At 46.0% G+C, this 20,578-nt stretch overlaps 1 protein-coding gene across 1 annotated transcript; it reads right to left on the bottom strand.

Moving 5' to 3' along the window:
- Positions 1-4,579: 4,579 nt before the first annotated feature.
- Positions 4,580-18,415, bottom strand: MYDGF (myeloid derived growth factor). Its single transcript, XM_056845470.1, has 6 exons — positions 18,248-18,415; positions 16,655-16,705; positions 15,364-15,425; positions 14,612-14,693; positions 11,734-11,806; positions 4,580-4,659 (listed from the first exon to the last, which is right to left on the bottom strand). The coding sequence occupies exons 1-6, from the start codon at positions 18,413-18,415 to the stop codon at positions 4,580-4,582; spliced, it is 516 nt and encodes a 171-aa protein (XP_056701448.1).
- Positions 18,416-20,578: the final 2,163 nt, after the last annotated feature.

Genomic DNA, 20,578 nt, shown 5'->3' on the forward strand with positions numbered 1-20,578 from the left:
GTGTGTGGGGAGGTAGTTTGGAATTTCCTGCGTTGTGCAGGGGGTTGGACTAGATGACCCTGGTGATCCCTTCCAACTCTATGATTCTATGAAATGCATCTGGGCAGTCCTGCTGAGGAGGGAGAATGCCTAGCAGACCGCTCCTGTTACTCATCCATCAGCACTGAGTTGCTTGTTAATGGCGTGCTGAGAAAAAAACCTTCACCGTTTGCATCATGTGCCAGAGAATCCCAGCTGGATCAGGTCAAAAGTCCACTTAGGCCAGCATCCTGTTTCCCGCAGTGGCCGACCAGATGTTTCCACGTAGCCCACAAGCGGAGGACGAACACTCAACTATCTAGCTGGTTCGATTCCCCGCTCCTCCACATGAGCGGCGGAGGCTAATCTGGTGAATTGGATTTGTTTCCCCGTTCCTACTCATGAAGCCAGCTGGGTGACCTTGGGCTAGTCGCAGCTCTCTTGGCCCCACCTACCTCACAGGGTATCTGTTGTGGGCTAGTCACAGTTCTCTCTGAACTCTCTCAGCCCCACCTTTGTTGTGGGGAGGGGGGGGGAAGGTGGTTGTAAGCCGGTTTGATTCTTCCTTAAGTGGTAGAGAAAGTTGGCATATAAAAACCAACTCGGCTTCTTCTTTTTCTAGCAGGTATGCGGTTTCTGAACACGTACGTTTCATTCCAGCACCGTGGACCAATAGCCCCAGACAGACCTCCAGTGGATCTATCTATTCCCCCTTTGGCAGCCATCGGGTTGGATTCCCCACTCCTCCACATGAGCAGCAGACTCTAATCTGGTGAACAGGGTTGGTTTCCCCACTCCTCCGCATGCAGCCTGCTGGGTGACCTTGGGCTAGTCACAGTTCTCTTAGAGCTCTCTCAGACCCACCCACCTCTCAAGGTGTCTGTTGTGAGGAGAGGAAGGGAAGGAGATTGTAAGGTTTTGAGTCTCCTTAAAGGTAGAGAAAATGGGGGTATAAAAACCAACTCTTCTTCTTCTTCCAGAAGTCAAGATATACATAGAGGACTTTCCTGACTCAGTTTTATAGGGAGCACATACACACCCAGTTATCATATTACGGGTGAAGAGGGAAAAAAAACCCTCTCTCAGCCCCAACTTCCTCACCTTTCCTCATAAAGTGTCCAACAATTCCTCAATCCATGCAAGTTTCTCTTTGCAATACCCCTTTTGACATTGGGAAACCAGAATTGTACCCGGAGTTCCAAATGCAGCTGTACCATTGAGCTATCCAGAGGCAGTTCTTTACAAAACTGGTAGTTTTGTTTACAGGCCTTTCCCTGAGAATCCAGAACATGGAACCTAACACCTTCATGCTTGTACTGTGACTCAAGGACAATCTCTCATGCCCTCCCCACAGTGGCAATGTGCAGCACATGGCGAGAGGGCAGCACACATCCTATATCCTCGGTGTTCGCCATGTGTGGTCTGACCATGCAGAGAATTACCCCGAAAATGCTACACTGAAAAAAATATATCAAGGTTTCTTAAAGTTGGCATAGCATGGAGGTAACGAAGGGGAGCTGGATTCAAATCTCAGTTCTGCCCCAGACTCAGCAGGTAGCTTGTAGCCAAACCACCATTCTCCAAGCCTTCAGTTCGCCACCCCAAATCTGCGTTATGGGCATAATAATACTGGCCTGTCCTAGAGGGCTGTAGTAAAAATTACTGGTAATTTAGAAAGCCAATTTAGGCTGGATCTTCACTGGATCAAAAACAAAGCCTATACTTAAGTGTAAGGATGTGTCACTGGCAACCAAGATCAGGTTAATTCATGCCATCGTATTCCCTATTTCTATGTATGGGTGTGAGAGCTGGACAATGAAGAAAGCTGATAGGTAGATTCTTTTGAAATGTGTTGTTGGAGGAGAGTGTTACAAATATTCTGGACTGCCAAAAAAAAAAACAAATCAGTGGGTTTTCGATCAAATCAAGCCGGAACTGACCCTAGAAGCTAAAATGACTAAACTGAGGCTGTTGTACTTTGGACATATTAGGAGAAGACAAGAGTCATTGGAAAAGACAATCATGCTAGGAAACGTTGAAGGCAGCAGGAAAAGAGGAAGACCCAACAAGAGATGGATTGACTCTATCAAGGAAGCCACAGCCCTCAATTTGCAAGATCTGAGCAAGGCTGTTAAGGATAGGACACTTTGGAGGGCATTGATTCATAGGGTCGCCATGAGTCGGAAATGACTTGACGGCACTTAACACACACACATACTTCAATAAAAAGGTTTTAGACATTCAGACAAAGAAGCTATAGAGGAATCCAGAAATGAACATTCTAACTGTACATATTTTTAAAACACCAAGTTTTTTGTCCTCGTTATTTTAAAACTTTTTTAAAGACTTTGTTTATATGTATTTCTGCACATGGCTGTTTTTCCAGTGTGTGTGTGTTTATATAGAGAGTGTTTCCATTAGTTTATCGTATAAATAAATAAATAAATTTCATTTGCGGCTAATATGCCAGGCAAAACAGAAACTGACCATACAGAGTAGATGTTTACAACCGAGGCCAACAAAATTAGGAATCACCCAATTTTACATTTCCACAGATTAAGGAAGTATATTAAGGCAATGTAGCTTCATTGCTACTGCACAATATTTTGCGACCTGGGTGGTGATTGGTGAGCCGTCTCCCAGCAGAAGCCTTTTGGCCCATTCACCCTCATCACCAGAGCCCATTTCCCTAATCAAAAGGTCAATAATACTGAAGCGGGCTGACTTGTAGAGGGGACATCTAAAAAAATACATGCTCAATGGTTTCCAGCTCCCCTGTGTTACACGGGCAAAGTCTCTCCATCCTGGGGATCTCCTTAAATCTCCCTTCTAATATGGCAGGTGGTAGGGCTGCACATCTGGCCAGTGTTTAGGCCCTCCTATGTGTGTTCCTTTATATATTCCTTACTAACCCTTCCCTCCCCTTCTTCAAAGAGCACAAAGCATTTAATAGACCCAACCCAGGTGGCTTTCAGGTTAAAAAAAAGAAAAGAATACACACCATTTAAAAAGAAGAAGAGAAATACAGGCTGACATGGGAGGACGGGGCTGCTTGGAAACATGTGGTTGGGCCACGTACAATCTGAAAGAAAGGCTTCCAACAGCCAGGTACTCTTCCTAATCCCCATCTTTCCCCCAGGCTGCCACAAATGCACATCAAATGGGCACCCAAACCCGCCTTACAACATCTCTGAGCACAGAATACATAGCCATGTTTCTAGGATAAATTCAAGCTTCCATGAACAGAGGCAATTTACCTCCCAAATACCAGTTTGGGGGAACCGGGAAGTTTTGGCCTACAGTGCCCCCTTGTGGGCCTTCTAGGAATATCAGGCTGGTTGTGTTTGAAACGGGATGCTAGATTAGATGGCCCTTTGGCCTGAGCCAACAAGACTCTTTAGGTGTCCTTACAGGGCTGGGACAGGATAGTGTGGTGCCTGAAGGACAGAAGCCCTGCTCCCATGTTAAAGTGAATGCACGTGCACCCTGCATGTACCTAAGTTCATAGAATCATAGAGTTGGAAGGGACCCCAGGGTCATCTAGTCCATCCCCCTGCACAGTGCAGGAAATTCACAACTACCTCCCCCTCCCCCCTCTCTTTGTAAGAAAGAGCCAGCGTGGTGTAGTGGTTAAGAGCGGTGGACTCTAATCTGGTGAACCAGGTTGGTTTCCCCACTCCTACACATGAAGCCAGCTGGGTGACCTCAGCCCCACCTACCTCACAGGGTATCTGTTGTGGGGAGGGGGAGGGAAGGTGATTGTAAGCCAGTTTGATTCTTCCTTAAGTGGTAGAGAAAGGCAGCATATAAAAACCAATTCTTCTTCTTCTTCTTCACAACTGAAACGAGGCACCAGAAAACTGGATAAATGTGGGGTTCAATCCCACATTCAGCAGAAACATTCTTATAAATGGCATTTCCCAAGGAAACCCACACTACGCTTGTGTCAAAAATGACAGACAAGATACTTCCATCTTTGCGCGCCACCCAACAACTTCCCCGACCTCCCCTCAGCAGCAGAAGGCTCAAAAAAGGCGCATGCAATCCACAAATCTAAAACAGTGAAACGAAAGACACAAAGTGTAATTTAAGAGATTTTATTTATTTATTCCGAGGAAAAGAAAGAATTTTGGAACCAAATTATGTGACGGGGGGAGGAGGAGAGGCAGAGAGGTGGCAAAAAAGAAAACATATTTTGGTTTGAGAACGCTCTGGAGGAGCCAAAGGGGTCAACAAATAAGTCTGCGATGTTCCACCGTTGCAGCTACAGACTAACGATGGAGGTAAGCACATAAGGCAGGGGACACCCTCGCCCGTTTTCCCCACCTTGAACCGCGCTCTCTGTAGCCGTCGGATCACTAAAGCAGAAGATAACAGACGGCAAACCCCAAAATTCTCCGAGCAGTTTAGAACACTCGGGAACACCTGTGAGTCCCAGCATACAAAAAACGAAGTCCCAAAGTTGACTGGACAATCCTCACCAGACAAAAATATCGGCCGAAGCACCCTTTTCTTCCGCAGGATTGTTCCTGGTGAGACGCGATGCCATCCGGCTCAAGGGTCACAGCTCGTCATGGGCTGTTTTTGCCACTATCACCAGCCTGGAAAGTTCAGAGCGGAATTTGCCTTCTTTGTGGGATACTGAAAGAGGAAGACAACAATGTTGGTGTGAGACGTGCGGGCGGGCAAAGCGGCAGCACTGCTCGGCCTCGGGAAACCTGCTGGTCCCGAAGGCCAAGAATTCGTAGAAAACCTTGCAAGTCCAAGCAAGTTCTGTGATGGGGATGGAAATCTCCGGTGAAGAATTACCTTGTTGAGCAAGCCTGAAAAGAGCCTTGGCTACTTACCGTGAAGGCTTCTTCTGCTCAGAGGGACGAAGGGCATCTTCAAGATGGGTGTTTCCTTTTCCTCTTAGCTCGGGAGGCAGGATTAAATATTTAAATTTTTTCTTGGCTTCTGAGGGTAAACGCCCCCTACAGCCAGGTAAATACTTTCCAAGCCTTATAAGATTAGTAGATAAATGCTGACAGAAAAGTTAAACAACATTCTATTGTCCCCAGTATCTCTCTGGTGTATGTTAATAACAGTAATTAAAAAAAACATCTATCTTAATGAACTATCAGTTTGTGTAGCTGAACAGGAAACTGTAGTGAACTGTTATGCAACTGAAAACTCAAACATGTGATGGACGTCTGGGAGGGCAAGATGCCCTTCGTCCCTCTGAGCAGAAGAAGCCTTCACGGTAAGTAGCCAAGGCTCTTTCTCGGCTCAGAGGGAAAAAGGGCATCTTCAAGGTGGGACATACCAGAGCAGTCCCCGCCCAGGGAGGGTTAGACGTCCTCTAATATACTTTGCAGGACTCGTCTGCCAAAAGCTGCTTCAGCAGACGAGTAAATGTTCAATTTGTAGTGTCTTACGAATGTAGACACGGACGACCAAGTGGCCGCCTTGCAGATTTCATCTATGGACGCCTGTCTGTCGAAGGCCGTCGAGGTGGCCATGCTTCTAATGGAATGAGCAGTTATGCCCCCAGGTATAGGCAGTTTATTTTCCGTGTAAGCCGTTTTAATGCATTGTGAGATAGTGCGGCTGATAGAAGCCCTGGACATTGGTTTACCCTTTTTTGGTTGTGAAATGTTTATAAATAGTGACTCTGAAGATCTAATGGTTTCTGTTCTGGATATGTAGACATGTAATGCTCTACGCAGGGCTAATGAATGCCACGACTTCTCTACAGGTGGCTTTGGATTGGGGCAAAATGATGGTAGAACTATCCTGCCCTCTATGAAATTTGGTGTTACACTTGGGTATAAAAGAATGGTCATGTCTCAAAATCACCTTGTCCTTGTGGAAAATTATAAGACCAGGGCGAGTTGACAGTGCTCCTAACTCCGAGCCGATGTTATGGCTGTTAGAAAGAGGACCTTCATTCTCAACCATTTTAAGCTCACCTTTGTCAGAGGCTCAAAGGGTGGCTTTGTGAGTGCTGTTAGCACGGTATGCTGGCTCCAGGTGGGAAATCTATGTTTAACTGGTGGAGAGATTTGAGATATGCCTTTAAGGAATGATGCTATGTGAGGATGTTTTGTAACTGTAGCCTGCTACTCGTGGTACTATAGTGGCTATTGCTGCCAGTTGTCTTTTTAGTGTGGAGATAGCCAAACCCATTTTGTGACTCTCCTAAAGAAATGACAGGATGCCTATTGTGTGAGGTTTGATGGGATTGAATTTATTGCGCCTACACCATCTAGTGAATGCTTTCCAAGTTGAATTATAGATCCTCTGCGTTGAGGGTCTCCGTGCCGCCAGAATGGTGTTAATAATGTCTTCCGTGTAACCTAGCTTGGACAATCTCCTGCGTTCAATTCCCAAACGGTCATTTTGTACCATCCTGGATCGGGATGGCAAACTGGACCCTGAATGAGAAGGTCTTGTCTTACTGGTAATCTCCAGGTTCTGTTGTTCGAGAACTGTATCAGTGTAGGGAACCATGGCCGCCTGGGCCAATGTGGCGCTATTAGGAGTACATGCGCCTTCAGTGACTGTATTCTTCTCAGTACTCTTGGAATGAGTGGCAGTGGCAGAAATGCATATAACAAGCCCTTGGGCCAAGGAGTCGTCAGTGCGTCCGACTGCTTGGCTCCTACCTGTGTGTATCTGGAGTAGTATCTCGGAATCTGGTGGTTTGCTTTGGTGGCAAACAGATCCACCAATGGTGTCCCGAACTTTTGTGTGATGCTGCAGAAAACATCTGGGTGAAGTGCCCATTCCGCCTCGTGTAGTGTCTCCCTGCTGAGCCAATCTGCTTGTGTATTTGTGATTCCCTGTATGTGTTCCGCAGAGAGAGATGTTAGATTGACCTCTGCCCACTGTAGAATCGATAGTGCTTCCTTGTGTAGCGTTGAGGATCTGGATCCCCCTGTTTGTTTAAATGTGCCTTTGCTGCCACATTGTCTGTTCTAATTAAGATGTCCTTTCCCTTGACCAGTTGTTTGAAACTCTGTAGGGCTTTGAATATTGCTCTGATTTCTAGAGCGTTTATATGTAATTTTTGTTCCTGGGGGGGACCAGGTGCCCTGTGCTATGTGTTCGTGAAAGGTCGGTCCCCACCCCGTCGTGCAAGCATCTGTGTATAGTTGTTCTGGAATGGGATATATGAAGCTGAGGCCCTTTGACAGGTTGTGTTGGTTTGACCACCATATCAGACTGTTTTTGGCCACCCTGGAAAGGAGGACATTTTTGTCTCTTTTCTTCTGTATGTCTCCTTGGTACGGTCTGAGTAGCCACTGTAGAGGCCTCGCATGTAGGCGCGCCCACTGAACAGTTGGTATGCACGCTACCATGTGTCCCTGTAATTTGGCGAGGGACATTAGCTTGCACGACCGGGAAGCGTATGCCTTCCTTGCTAGTGTGGAGATGAGTAGGATTTTTTCTTTTGTGAGAAAGAGTTTGTTTTGTTGTGTATCTATTTCCACCCCTAGGTGAGTCAATCTCTGAGAGGGGTTCAGTTTGCTCTTTTTGTAATTTATTACAAATCCGTGTGTTGTCAGTGTGTCTAAGACCATGTTTGTATGAAGTAGGCTTTGTTGGATTGAGTCCGCACAAATCAGTATGTCGTCGAGATAAGGATATATCCTTATCCCTTTTTTGTGTAAGTTTGCTACCAGGGTAATTAGAACTTTGGTAAATACCCTCGGGGCTGATGTTAGTCCGAAAGTGAGGGCTCTGAACTGGTAGTGTATGTCCTGGTATAGGAACCTCAGAAAGCGTCGATGATGCGGGTGCAGGAGTATATGTAAATATGCCTCTGTTAGATCTATGGAGGTTAGAAAGTCCATAGGTCGTAGTGCCTCCGCGACTGACTTTAGTGTCTCCATTCTGAATCGCCTCAAAGGGATGAATCTGTTCAGGAACTTCAAGTCTAGGATGGCTCTCCATCCTCCATCTCTCTTGGGAACTGTAAAGAACACTGAATAGACTCCCAATGAGCGTTCCAATAGAGGCACTATCTCTATCGCATTGATGTCTAACAAGTGTTGGATCGCTGTTGAGGTTCTGAGCAGCTTGTCCTTGTTTTTGGATGCTGGCGAGATCATTAACCTGTTTGGAGGTATGCGGGAAAACTCTATCTTGTAACCTTGTGTTATTGTGTCCATCACCCACTGGTCCGGTTGAGAGGAAGACCATTGTGGGTGAAACAGTGTTAGCCTTCCTCCCACAGGCAGCGTGTTGGCGTCACTGTTTTGGTTGTCTGTTGGGTTTATTCCCTTTGTCTCCTTGGAAGGTTGGGAATTTTGACCCTCTGCTGAATCTTCCCCCTCTCCGAAAGGAACCACGGCTCTGATTCCATTGGTTCCGACGGTGATCTGGTCTATATCTTTGTAATGTATGATAGGATCGAAAGGTGGATGTATTTGAAGAACTTTTGTTATCTTTGTTCAAGTACTTAGGCAAGGCTTTTTTCTTGTCTTTGGTTTCCACTAATATGGAGTCCAGTTTATCACCAAATAGGTGTTTCCCTTGATAGGGATAACCCATTAACACTGATTTACAGCGGTGCTCTACCTGCCAAGGGCGGAGCCAAAGTGCTCTCCTAGCAGCTGTTGTGGTAGCTAAGGCTCTAGCCGCATATGTCATTGTGTCTAATGTTGCATCGGCCAGGAAGGATACCGCCCTTAAGAGACGAGAAACCCCTTCACATGCCTGTTTTTCCTCTTGGGGAATGAGTTGTGTCAATTTTCTGGCCCAGATAATTGCTGCTCTGGAAACCAGTGCTGAGGCTCTCTCACTGAGGCTTTGATTGCCAAAGCAGAGGCCTCGTGAGATTTCTTTCAGGCCAGCTCTGCCTTTCTGTCAGCCTGATCTCTGATCAAGGCCTGCCCCTCTTCTGTAACAATGTCTGATGTGTGCAGTGCAGTGACTGGTGTTTCCACCAGAGGGACTTTGAGTATTTCTGAGGCGGTTTGATCTAGATTATAAAACTTCTTTGAGTGTATAGGCCATTGCTTGGAGGCCATGGGCTTCTCCCATTCTGATTTCATAAGGGACAAAAAATACTCAGGCACTGGTACTACTTTGTCTGGTGTCTCATGCATATAAAAAAATTCTCTTGACCCTTTTTTGGTTTGAGAGTCTGGTGTTTCAGAGTCATCTGAGAGATCAAGAGCAGCCAAGGTTTTTGTAAGCAATAGAGGAAATTCCTCTGCATTAAAAACTCTGGACTGTTTAGGCTGCTCCACAATATCTTCCCCATCGGAGCTGAACTCCCCTTCTTCTCTCTCATATTTGTCCCCTGCAGAGGACATAGAATCATCCCCCTCCTCTACCTGCGCAGTCTGCTGCCCAGAACTGTCCCTTAGTGCCGCTTTGGTTGGCCATCTACTGTCCCCAAGGGTGTTGGCCTCATTATTAATAGGTGCCCGGTTAACCTGGTCTCCCATGTGGGGATAAATTTGGGACTGTTGTATTCCCTGCATTTGCTGGGAGAACAAAGGAGGGGGGGGGAGGTTGAACCGCTCTTAAAACTTCAGCAAAGGTGTCCTTTATAATTGAGGAGAGCTTTGCCCTCAAGAGAGCTAGCCCGCCATCCTGCAAGTGGGGGGAGAAGGTCCTACCGGTAGCCGGTGTCTCTGTTGAGGCTTCAGGTCCGTGAAAAAAGGGCGAGACGCCCACGGACGAAGCTCCATGAGGCAAATGCGAGCCGCTAGCCTCTTGTGCTTGTTGTTGTATAAGTTGTGCAGGAGGAGCAGGCGCCGCCGCTGTAATCCCTGCGTCAGACACTGTGGCAGTACGGGCTAATGGCGAGCCGCCAGCCTCCTTGGTGCGCCCCAGGAGAAATTTGCCGGAGGGAGCGACTGACGCCGCTGTGTTCTCCGGGCCGCTTGCCGTCGCGAGCATTTGTCTGCCTCGCGACGGCGCGGCTGAAGAGCGAGCGGTGGCGATGAGGCATTTTGCACGCTTGTTGCTGGCCGAGACAGCCCTCTTTTGCTTGCCTCCGCTGCTGGAATTCCCTTTTCTTTTAGGTTTAGCCCCCAAGTCAACAAGTTGACTGGTGGAGGACATATTAGCCTCGGATGGCTGTGGTAAAGCCGTTAAGAGGCTTGGATCCAAATCGGCTGAGGTGATGAAGTTATCGTCCTGCCGGTCAGCGATTTTGTTTTGGCGGGAAGGATCCTATTAATTATGATGTTATCCCTCCTATTCCCTCACGAAGGAATAGGAGATAGAATAATAAGAGATAGAATAGTAGAAGAAATAGAGTTCGTTAGATAGGAAGGTTATTGTTAAAGCTCGGAATTTCTAATCCTAATAGCTGAGAGCTGCAAATGGCTGCTCTCCCGATCAAGGCAGGAAATAGAACTGGCTATAGGGGGTGTTTACCCTCAGAAGCCAAGAAAAAATTTAAATATTTAATCCTGCCCCCCGAGCTAAGTGGAAAAGGAAACACCCATCTTGAAGATGCCCTTTGTCCCTCTGAGCCGAGAAGCAATTTGCAGGGTGGACATGCAGAGAGCTCAGCTCAAGTCACTTTCGAGACCGCTGCAAGGTGGCCTGACCGAAAAAGGTCACCCTCCAGAAGATAATAAGAAAAGCCCTGCTGGATCAGACCAAGGCCCGTCAAGTCCAGCAGTCTGTTCACACAGTGGCCAACCAGGTGCCTCCAGGAAGACCACAAACAAGACGACTGCAGCATTATCCTGCCTGCGTTCCAAAGCACCTAATATAATGGGCATGCTCCTCTGATCCTGGAGAGAATGGGTATGCATCATGACTAGTATTCATAGAATTGGAAGGGACTACCAGGCCAACCCCCTGAACAATGCAGGAAATTCATAACTACCTCCCGCACACGCTCACACCCAGTGACCCCTACCCCATGCCCAGAAGATGGCCAAGATGCCCTCCCTCTCATCATCTGCTTAATGTCATGGAATCAGCATTGCTGACAGATGGCCATCTAGCCTCTTCTTAAAATCCTCCGGGGAAGGAGAGCTCACCACCTCCCGAGGAAGCCTGTTCCACTGAGGAACCGCTCTGTTAGAAAATTCTTCCTAATGTCCAGATGGAAACTTCTGATTTAATTCCAACCCATTGGTTCTGGTCCAACCTTCTGGGGCAACAGAGAACAACGCGGCACCCTCCTCTATATGACAACCCTTCAAGTACTTGAAGTACTAAAGTATTCATTTTGACTAGTAGCCATGGATAGCCCTCTGTTCCATGAACATGCCCACTCCCCTCTTAAAGCCTTCCAAATTGGAAGCCATCACCACATCCTGGAGCAGGGAGTTCCACAATTTAACTATGCATTGTATGAAGAAATACCTCCTTTTATCTGTTTGAATCTCTCACCCTCCACCTTCAGCAGATGACCCCGCATTCTGGTATTATGAGAGAGGGAGTGGGGAAACCAACCCGGTTCACCAGATTAGCGTCCACCGCTCATGGGAAGGAGTGGGGAAACCAACCCAGTTCTCCAGATTAGAGTCTGCCGGTCTTAACCACTACACCACGCTGGCTCCTTGGGCCAGAAGAGAGCACCGTTACTAGCCTAGAAGATCTGCAGGATCCAAACCTACGTCTTCTCACAGGGAAAGCGGCATTTCCCAAATGGCAAGAGAGGCACAGGGAGAACACTGAGGAATTTACGAGCACTCAACTACACAGCAAAAGCGTTTTGCATTTCTCCCCAAGCATCCGCCGCCTCCGGCTTACCGCCCGTCTCTGTCACATGGAATTCTTCCTCCTTTAAGGGGACATCACTCTGTCCTCCGGCTGCAGCCGCGGACTACAAAGAAGAAGGTGGGAAAAGGTGAAGTAACTCCAAGAGGCAGCGGATCCTCACGTGTGAACGTATTTAAACATGTTTTTGAAATGTGGTGTTGAAGGAGAGTGTTACGGATACCGTGGACGAACAAAAAAACAAATGAGTGGGTTATAGATCAAATCAAGCCTGAACTGACCCCCAGAAGCTAAAATGACTAAAATGAGGCTGTCGTACTTTGGTCACATTCTGAGAAAGCAAGAGTCACTGGAGAAGACAATCATGATAGGGCATGTTGAGGGCAGCAGGAAAAGAGGAAGACCCAACAAGACATGGATGGACTCAATAAAGGAAGCCATGGCCCTCAATTTGCAAGATCTGAGCAAGGCTTGTCAAAGATAGGACGTTTTGGAGGACTTTCATTCATAGTGTTGCAGAAAACTGGGGTTCGTGGGGGAGAGAGAGACCCGAGACCGTTGTCAAGAAAAACAGTTTTTATTCCAGCTGTGGCTCAGCTGCTCTTAGAAAGCAAAAATCACTAAGCCCCGATTGTACTGGGGAAAAGACATTTATCCCAAATCCATGCTCTGATGGGGCACGTCAACATTCCGTGCTTATCTGGTTGTTGTCATAGTCTGGAGCCTAAGAGCTCAGCAGTTCCATCCAGTTCCCGTTATCGTTCACCATGACTTTTCCCCTACTAACTTAACACACACACAGAACTATCCTGCTCAGCAACAGACTATTCCCTTGTTATCCCAATACATTTACAGAAAGGAGAAGAGGTTATCAAAAACTATTAAACCAAAATACTTAAGTGGATCCTCCATATTCAGAGGAAGTCTACCTTGCTGTCTCATTAGGGTCACCATGAGTCGGAAGCGACTTGACGGCACTTAACACACACACGTACATCCTGCAGCAGCTACAGGTTTCTCAGGCCTAAGGAAGATCTCGGGGCTGAAGCCTTTATGGAAGCGATGCAGGTGTGCCCTGACCTGGACAGCCCAAGCTAGCCCAGTAGATCTCGGAAGTTAAGCTGGGTTGGCCCTGGTCAGTATTTGGATGGGAGGCCACCACAGAAGTCCAGGGTTGCTGCGCAGAGGCAGGCAATGACAAATCACCTCTGAACAGCTCTTGCCTTGAAAACCCCGCGAGGTCACCATAAGTGCGACTCAATGGCGCTTTCCACCACCATGCAGGTGTGGACAGGTGGTCCGGATGGGAGTCCAGCACGAGCTCTTTGAAACAACACATTTGGACTTTGCCTCTCCTGCAAGGAGCTCATGGTTCTTCCCCCTCCATTTTGCCCGTGCAACAGCCCTGCGAGGTTGGCTAGCTTTAGAAGGCCTGGACCGAGGGAGTCATATTTTGCTTTCTGAAACGTGGATATACACACCAGAGCTACAGTTCATTCTGATCTTGCTTACAGAGATATTTGGACCATGAACTACCACTGAAACTACCATGAACTACCATGAACTACCACATGAACTACTATCTGAAAAATGATTTTTGATGGTCCTAATCTATTCCAAGAACAAAATCGGACTTATCTATTTAATGAGTTGGTCCTACTTCTTTTGAGTGCTTTAAAGCTTAAGTCAGCAATGTTGTACTTTGAATAATTTTACTTTATGGTGTGTATTTTAATCATTTGTACCACTGAGGAAGGCCTTGAGGCCAAAATGCATTTGTTATAATGGAAACATTTACTATTTGTTATGCATTAAAGCTTTGCTAAATTTACATATGTAACCCATTAGTATTTATTCTATTATTAAGTATTTGTCAACTTTCTTGGTTACCTGAACTTTATGGGTTGAAGTTTTTTCTTCCCCTTTCTATTTTGGTATCTTGAAGACAAACATATTTCTAATAATCTTTAAGTGTCTTATGAAGTGAGCCAGGGGGCTATTTTTTATAACCAAATACAGGGTTGTAAAGCCATCTTTAAAATTGTTTTCATATATGTTAAAACATTTCTCCCTATAACATAGAACTCACTTGATGTGTTCCAAAGTAATACAGCTCTTACCTTTGAGAAAAGAATTTCTCAGTCAGGAATTACTGAAGGGGTATGATAATGCTTATGAATGTAATGTGAGGTACCTTAAAGGTATGAACAGTAACCCCGTTCACGATGGATAAGCATTTGAATTGGAAGAACCGGCACTGTGTATTTTCCCCTTGCCCTCTTTCTCTCAGTGCCTTATAGATATTTTTATCGATACAGGTAGAGGACACCTTATCTGGACATCCCATATCCTGAATGATCTGAAAACCGGATCCTTTGAGCCGGCACGCAGGCGGATCCGTGCGGCCTGCTTTCAATGTTTCCTCTCACCTAAAATAATAAGTGTACACTGCATCGTAGGTGGAGACTGAAAGCCTGGTGTTGTTAAACAAGAGCAACAACAAACCAACATCTGATAAACGTATTCTGGTGAGATAGTTACACTTTCGCTTTCTTATGGTTCAATGTACACAACATTATTAAAAATATTGTTTAAAATTACACGCAGGCTATGTGTATAAAGTGTATATAAAACATAAATGAATCTGGGTCCCATCCCCAAGATATCTCACTATGTATATGCAAAAATTCCAAAATATTCCAATATACGGAAAGATCTGAAATACGGACCACTTCTGGGCCCAAGCAGTCCAGCATAGGGGATACTCAACCTGTATCAGATATTCTATTTTTTTTTTTTTTTTTTACTGTATGGTATGTAGTGAGTCCAGGGACAATTGCACAGTATAGTTAACAGCCCTTTGCAGTCCCTGCCCCCCCCCCAATTGCCCAGGTTTTTGAAAGGGACTTACGAACGCCATGCCGTACTCGACCTTTGCCCCTTTCACCTCCGCTTTAAACTGGGTAAAGAAGAGATAGGATTTTCCCTGGGGCCTGCAAATGAAAAGAGAGACAGCTATGACACCAAGGAAAGAAGGAATTATATGGAAGAATCCCATTAAGCCAAATTGGCAAGAGAAATAGGGAGGATCCAGCTGAGCTGGGAAAACAGCAACTGGGCTGGGAACCTTGGTTTGTCCTGAATTTACCAGGGAATAGAAGGACTGTGGCCTTGCATGAGAGTTGTAAGAAGCAGAGAAAGCCATCTTTGGACTGATGAGCAAAGATCTCCTGTGAGCCACTAGGCAGATTGGAGGAGAGTTTCAAACTAGGGTAACTGGGATCATGCCTCACCCCAACAGGGAAGCTGGTATAGTATAGTGGCTAAGGAGGAAGAAGAAGGAGGAGGAGAAGATTTGGTTTTTATATGCAGACTTCCTCTACCACTTAAGGGAGAATCAACCCGGCTTACAATCTCCTTTCCTTCCTCTCCCCGCAATAGACATCTTTTGAAGTAGGTGGAGCTGAGAGAGCTCTGAGAGAACTGTGACTGGCCCAAGGTCACCCAGCAGGCTTCATGTGTAGGAGTGGGGAAGGCGATTGCAAGCCAGTTTGATTCCCCTTAAAAGGGAAAGAAAGTCAGCATATAAAAACCAACTTTTTTCTCTTCTTCCTTAAGGCCACCCAGTTTTAAAGTCACAAAAGGACAGAAATTTGTACAAACCTCCAGACTGAACAGGAGAACAGCAAATTGTCTTCGCTGACCCCAACACTCATCTGCCATTGCTAGGATGAAAAAGAGGGACCAAGGTTAGTCTCGGAACCCATCGACACACACCCTGCTTACCACGCCTGATGCATTAGACAGCTGCCAGACACATCTGAGATCCCAGTGCCAACAAGATGTGTTGATCATGCTGCACCCCAGTAAGAGAACAAGTTTTTTGTCACCAGTTTTCAGGTGCAAACCACACCACACACTACCCAAATTTCAGCTTTTCTATTATCAGACGCTTTTCTTTCTATCATCAGACTCTTAGGGCTGTTTAGCTTGGAAAGAAGGTGGCTAAGGGGAGACATGATAGAGGTCTATAAAATTATGCATGGTGTGGAGAGAGTGGACAGGGAGAAGTTTTTTTCCCTCTTCCATAATACTAGGATGTGAGGTCATCTGTTGAAGCTGGAGGGTGAGAGATTCAAAACAGATAAAAGGAAGTATTTTTTCACACAATGCATAGTTAAATTGTGGAACTCCCTGCCCCAAAATGTGGTGATGGCTGCCAACTTGGAAGGCTTTAAGAGGGGAGTGGACATGTTCACGGAGGAGAGGGCTATTCATGGCCACTAGTCCAAATGGATACGAGTCATGATGCATACCTATTCTCTCCAGGATCAGAGAAGCATGCCGAATATATTAGGTGCTATGGAACACAGGCAGGATGGTGCTGCTGCAGTCGTCTTGTTTGTGGGCTTCCTAGAAGCACCTGGTTGGCCACTGTGTGAACAGACTGCTGGACTTGATGGGCCTTGGTCTGATCCAGCAGGGCCTTTCTTATGTTTTCACTTGTAGAACTCTGATTGGAAGAGGAGGAACTGATCTCTTCAGGATCAGAGGAGCATGCCTATTTATCTTAGGTGCCGTGGAACACAGGCAGGATAATGCTGCTGCAGTCGTCTTGTCTGTGGGCTTCCTAGAGGCACCGCACCTGGTTGGCCACTGTGTGAAGGGACTGCTGGACTTGATGGGCCTCAGTCCTGATCCAGCAGGGCTTTTCTTATGTTCTTATGCAGGGGACTTTTTTTTTGCAGCCCAGAATAACCTTTTGCTTCACTCCAAGGAACACTACTCCACATCGACGTTCTATCATCCATGTTTTCCTTCTGAACAGCTGGAACAATGTGCTTATTCTGCAAGATGGGCCCATCACTTGGCCACTAGAAATCAGAAACCATGCGAGGGGGAAACAGGGTTTAAAGAAAAGCAACACATACACCCCGAGGACGAAGGGACTCACCTCATTGGTCCCACCCTGAGCCGCATAGGTAAAAGTGCATGCATAATCTCCCTGAAAAACAAAGAAAAAACAAGGCTTTAAACAGTTCACAGTTTATTGTCTTACAGAATATTATCAGAGCTCTTGGCAAGCGCGGGGGAGGTATGGTGTGGGCAAATAATATGGTTAAGTAAGAAGAGTTGGTTTTTATATGCTGACTTTCTCTACCACTTAAGACTCAAACCGGCTTACGATCACCTTTCCTTCCCCTCCCCACAACAACCACCCTGTGAGGTGGGTGCAGCTGAGAGAGTGTGACTAGTCCAAGGTCACCCAGCTGGCTTCGTGTGGAGGAGTGGGGAAACAAATCCAGATCACCAGATTAGCCTCCGCCGCTCATGTGGAGGAGTGGGGAATCAAACCCTGTTCTGCAGATCACAATCCACCACTCCAAATCACCGCTCTTAACCACTATACCATGCTGGCTCCCAGCGTAAGCAGAGTGAAGTGTAAGAAACTGGGTTGCTCTCTCTTTTGGATATCCATTTTTTGAAACACAAACCTGTCTCTTCCCCTCCCCACAAAGCTTCAGACTAGACCCCGAGACCGGTCTACCCTACTCCTGATATCCTTTTAGGATAGCAAAAACACCCAAACTGGTATGTTGATTAAACGGGGAATGCTGTGTGGGTAGACATGTGGAAGAATTTTGCTTAAAAGCAGGGGCGCTGGACAAGCAATGACCGAGATCTAGGGTGGCGCAGCAGTCTGGGTGCCAGAAAACCCTGTTTGTCTACTTGGCCGTGATAGTATGAGCCACCACAGAGGATGACACCACTTATGTGCAGAATCAAAAAGGCACACCTTGAAACTACGATGACTTCAAACCCACCCTTGGGGCTAGATCACACTGTATACCTAAAGAGACAAGTTGAAATTCATTAACAGGCATACAAGAGAGGGGCTGCTTTGTGCACAGAACCATAGAGTTGGAAGGGACCACCTGGGTCATCTAGTCCAACTCCCTCCACAATGCAGGAAATTCACAACTACCTCCCCCTTCACACCCTTAGTGACCCCCAACTCCATGCCCAGAGATGGGAAAAAAAAAAAAAACCCCTCCATGATCCCTGGCCAATCTGGCATGGAGGAAAATTGCTTCCTGACCCCAATTGCTAGCCCTGAGCATGCAAGGAAGAGCCACAAGAGCCAAACACTGATGCAACCCTTCCTGCCGTCCCTCTCATGATCTGCCTAAGTTCACAGAATCAGCATTGCTGACAGGTGGCCATCCAGCCTCTGCTTAAAAACCTCCAGGGAAGGAGAGCCCATCACCTCCCGAGGAAGCCTAGGTGGTCACAGTAAGCAGGGAGTCATCACTCACTTGCCCAAAATAAAGCAAACTACCCCCGCTTGGCCACTTTCTATAGACACTCAGTAGGGCCAAAGTTGCCAGTAACCTGGAGAGGACTTTGCCGCCACCCTCCAATCTGAAAGCGTTAAAGCTCACGCCGCGCCGCCCCTCTTCACCTCACTAGCTAATCATAAAATCCGGCCCGGGCTGACTCAGCCAATCAGCTGTCTCCACCTGGCTCGCGGGTTTTCCTTCCTCACCAGGCTTCTGGAGAAAGAGTGGACCATCCCTCCGGGCCTCACGTCGAACTCGGCCGTTCTGGCGCCTTCCTCGGTCCCGGCCGCGGAATAAAAGACGTGCAAGAGGAAGAAGAACGCAAGCAAACCATCCCGGAGCCACCCTTCACCGACTGCTATGGGCGCCGCCATCTTCAGAGAACGTCGCTGCCACGGCTACGGCAAGCGTGAACGGTCAATTTTAGGTCCTTTCCAGGAGCAGTCTGCCCTTTTCGCGCAATCCCGCGGAGGCCATATTTGAAAAGGGCAAACCTGTGCTCGAAGTAGGAGAGCGGGGGCAATTGTGTAAGGGCAGTCGCGCTGGCACAGCCGGTCGCATTCACCCAGCTCCAAGGCAACCATGTTTGAAATGGGCAAGCTTAACTGAACTAGTGGCGTTTAACCCTTTTAAAAGTTCATTTATACAACTGGATATTAGCGTTAGAAAATAATTTTCTTCCTTTCCCCGGGCAGGTGCTAGCAAATTGTTTCTCAGTGCAACGTTAATACTTTGCACAATGCAAAGTGATTTAATTTATTGAACTGCCTGCCGCAAGACGACGGCCACCAACTTAGAGGGCTTTTAAAAGAACAATTAGATAAATTTATGGAAAGCCCTCCCATAAACTTACCTATTTTTTCTGTTAAAAGCCGCAGCCCTAAGGTTGCCAGCTCTGGGTTGGGAAATATCTGGAGATTTGGGGGGTGTACCCTGAAGAGGATGGGGTTTGGGGACGGGAGGGACTTCGGTGGGGCATAATGCCATAGAGTCCACTTTCCAGTGTAGCCATTTGCTCCAGGGGAACTGATCTCTATGGTCTGGATATCCATTGTCATTCCAGGAGATCTCCAGGTGCCACCTGGATGTTGGCAACCATAAGGGGGATGCCAACCTGAGGCATTATTGCATGCATGACCTACTTAGTTGCTTCCTTCAGGGCATCAGGCTAGTAATTATTGGAAACAATGGGCTTTGCTTATCTTATGGAGAAGAGGGCTGCCAGCTCTGGGTTAGGAAATACCTGGAGATTTTTGGGGTGGATCGTGAGGAGGGTGGGGTTTGGGGAGGGGAGGGACTTCTGCTTTTTTTAATATAAATTTTTTAATTGTTTTTTCATACATTCGATACAATCAATTAACATTACCTTTCAATCTTTTCTAATTCTCAATTAAGACTAACATATATATAACAATTATCTTCCCCTGCTTTGACTTCCCCTCTTCCTTCTATCTCTAACTTATCTTCGTAATCCTCTTAGCAATTATTTTCTAATTCTTTATAAAAAAAAATTGTAAAACCTTCTAGTTATTAAAAAAGAAAGAAAAATAGAAACAAGAAAATTAACCTAGTCTAAGTTGTAACCTTTAACATTTTGCACATTAAGTTCATTTTTGCAATAAACAATCCACGCCTCCCACTCCTTAACAAATTCATCATTATCTTTTTGATTTATTAACTCAGTAAATTTTGCCATTTCTGCTAGTTCAAACATTTTATGAATCCAATCAGTTCTGTCTGGTATTTCAGACATTTTCCATTTAGCTGCGTATACCATTCTCGCAGCTGTGGTAGCATAGAGTAAAAAAGTCCGTTGTGTTATAATGTGGTCTGGTATAATGCTTAACAAGATCATCTCTGAAGTTTTAGGGATGTTTTGTTGTAGAATTAACCTTAGCTCATTGTATATCATATCCCAAAAGTTTTTAGCTTTATCACAAAGCCACCAAACATGATGAAATGAGCCAACTTTATCCTGACATTTCCAGCAGTTTGGTGACATTGTACTGTACATTGCAGACAATTTTTTTGGTGTCAAGTACCATCTGTAAATCATTTTGTAGATATTTCCCCTTATCGATTGGGAAAGAATCTTTTTCATGTCTCTTGACCAAAGTCTTTCCCAACTTTTCAAGGAAACAGAGTGATCAATTGTTTGTGCCCAGGTAATCATTGTTGGCTTGATTCTTTCTTGTTCTGTATACAGCAACAATAAAAACTTATACATCCTAGAAATTAGATGATCAGTATTATCCAAAAGTGTCTGTTGTAGAATTGATATTTCTTTAAGAAATCCCTTTTTCATATCTTGGATGTATACAGATTGTACTTGATAATATTGAAGCCATGTTATGTGGTCTTTAACCTCATCAAAATCCTTCAGGGCACATTTATTCTCTTCCCATTTTAAAAGATCTTGGTATATTATAAATTGTGATGGTCTTAACGGTCGCAAAGTTAACATTTCTTGAGTAGATATCCATAGTGGTGTCTTTGTCTCCAACAGATGTTTATATCTCAACCAGGTTTTTATCAAT

The sequence above is a fragment of the Euleptes europaea genome, chromosome 2, assembly GCF_029931775.1.
Source record: "Euleptes europaea isolate rEulEur1 chromosome 2, rEulEur1.hap1, whole genome shotgun sequence".
NCBI lineage: Eukaryota > Metazoa > Chordata > Lepidosauria > Squamata > Sphaerodactylidae > Euleptes > Euleptes europaea.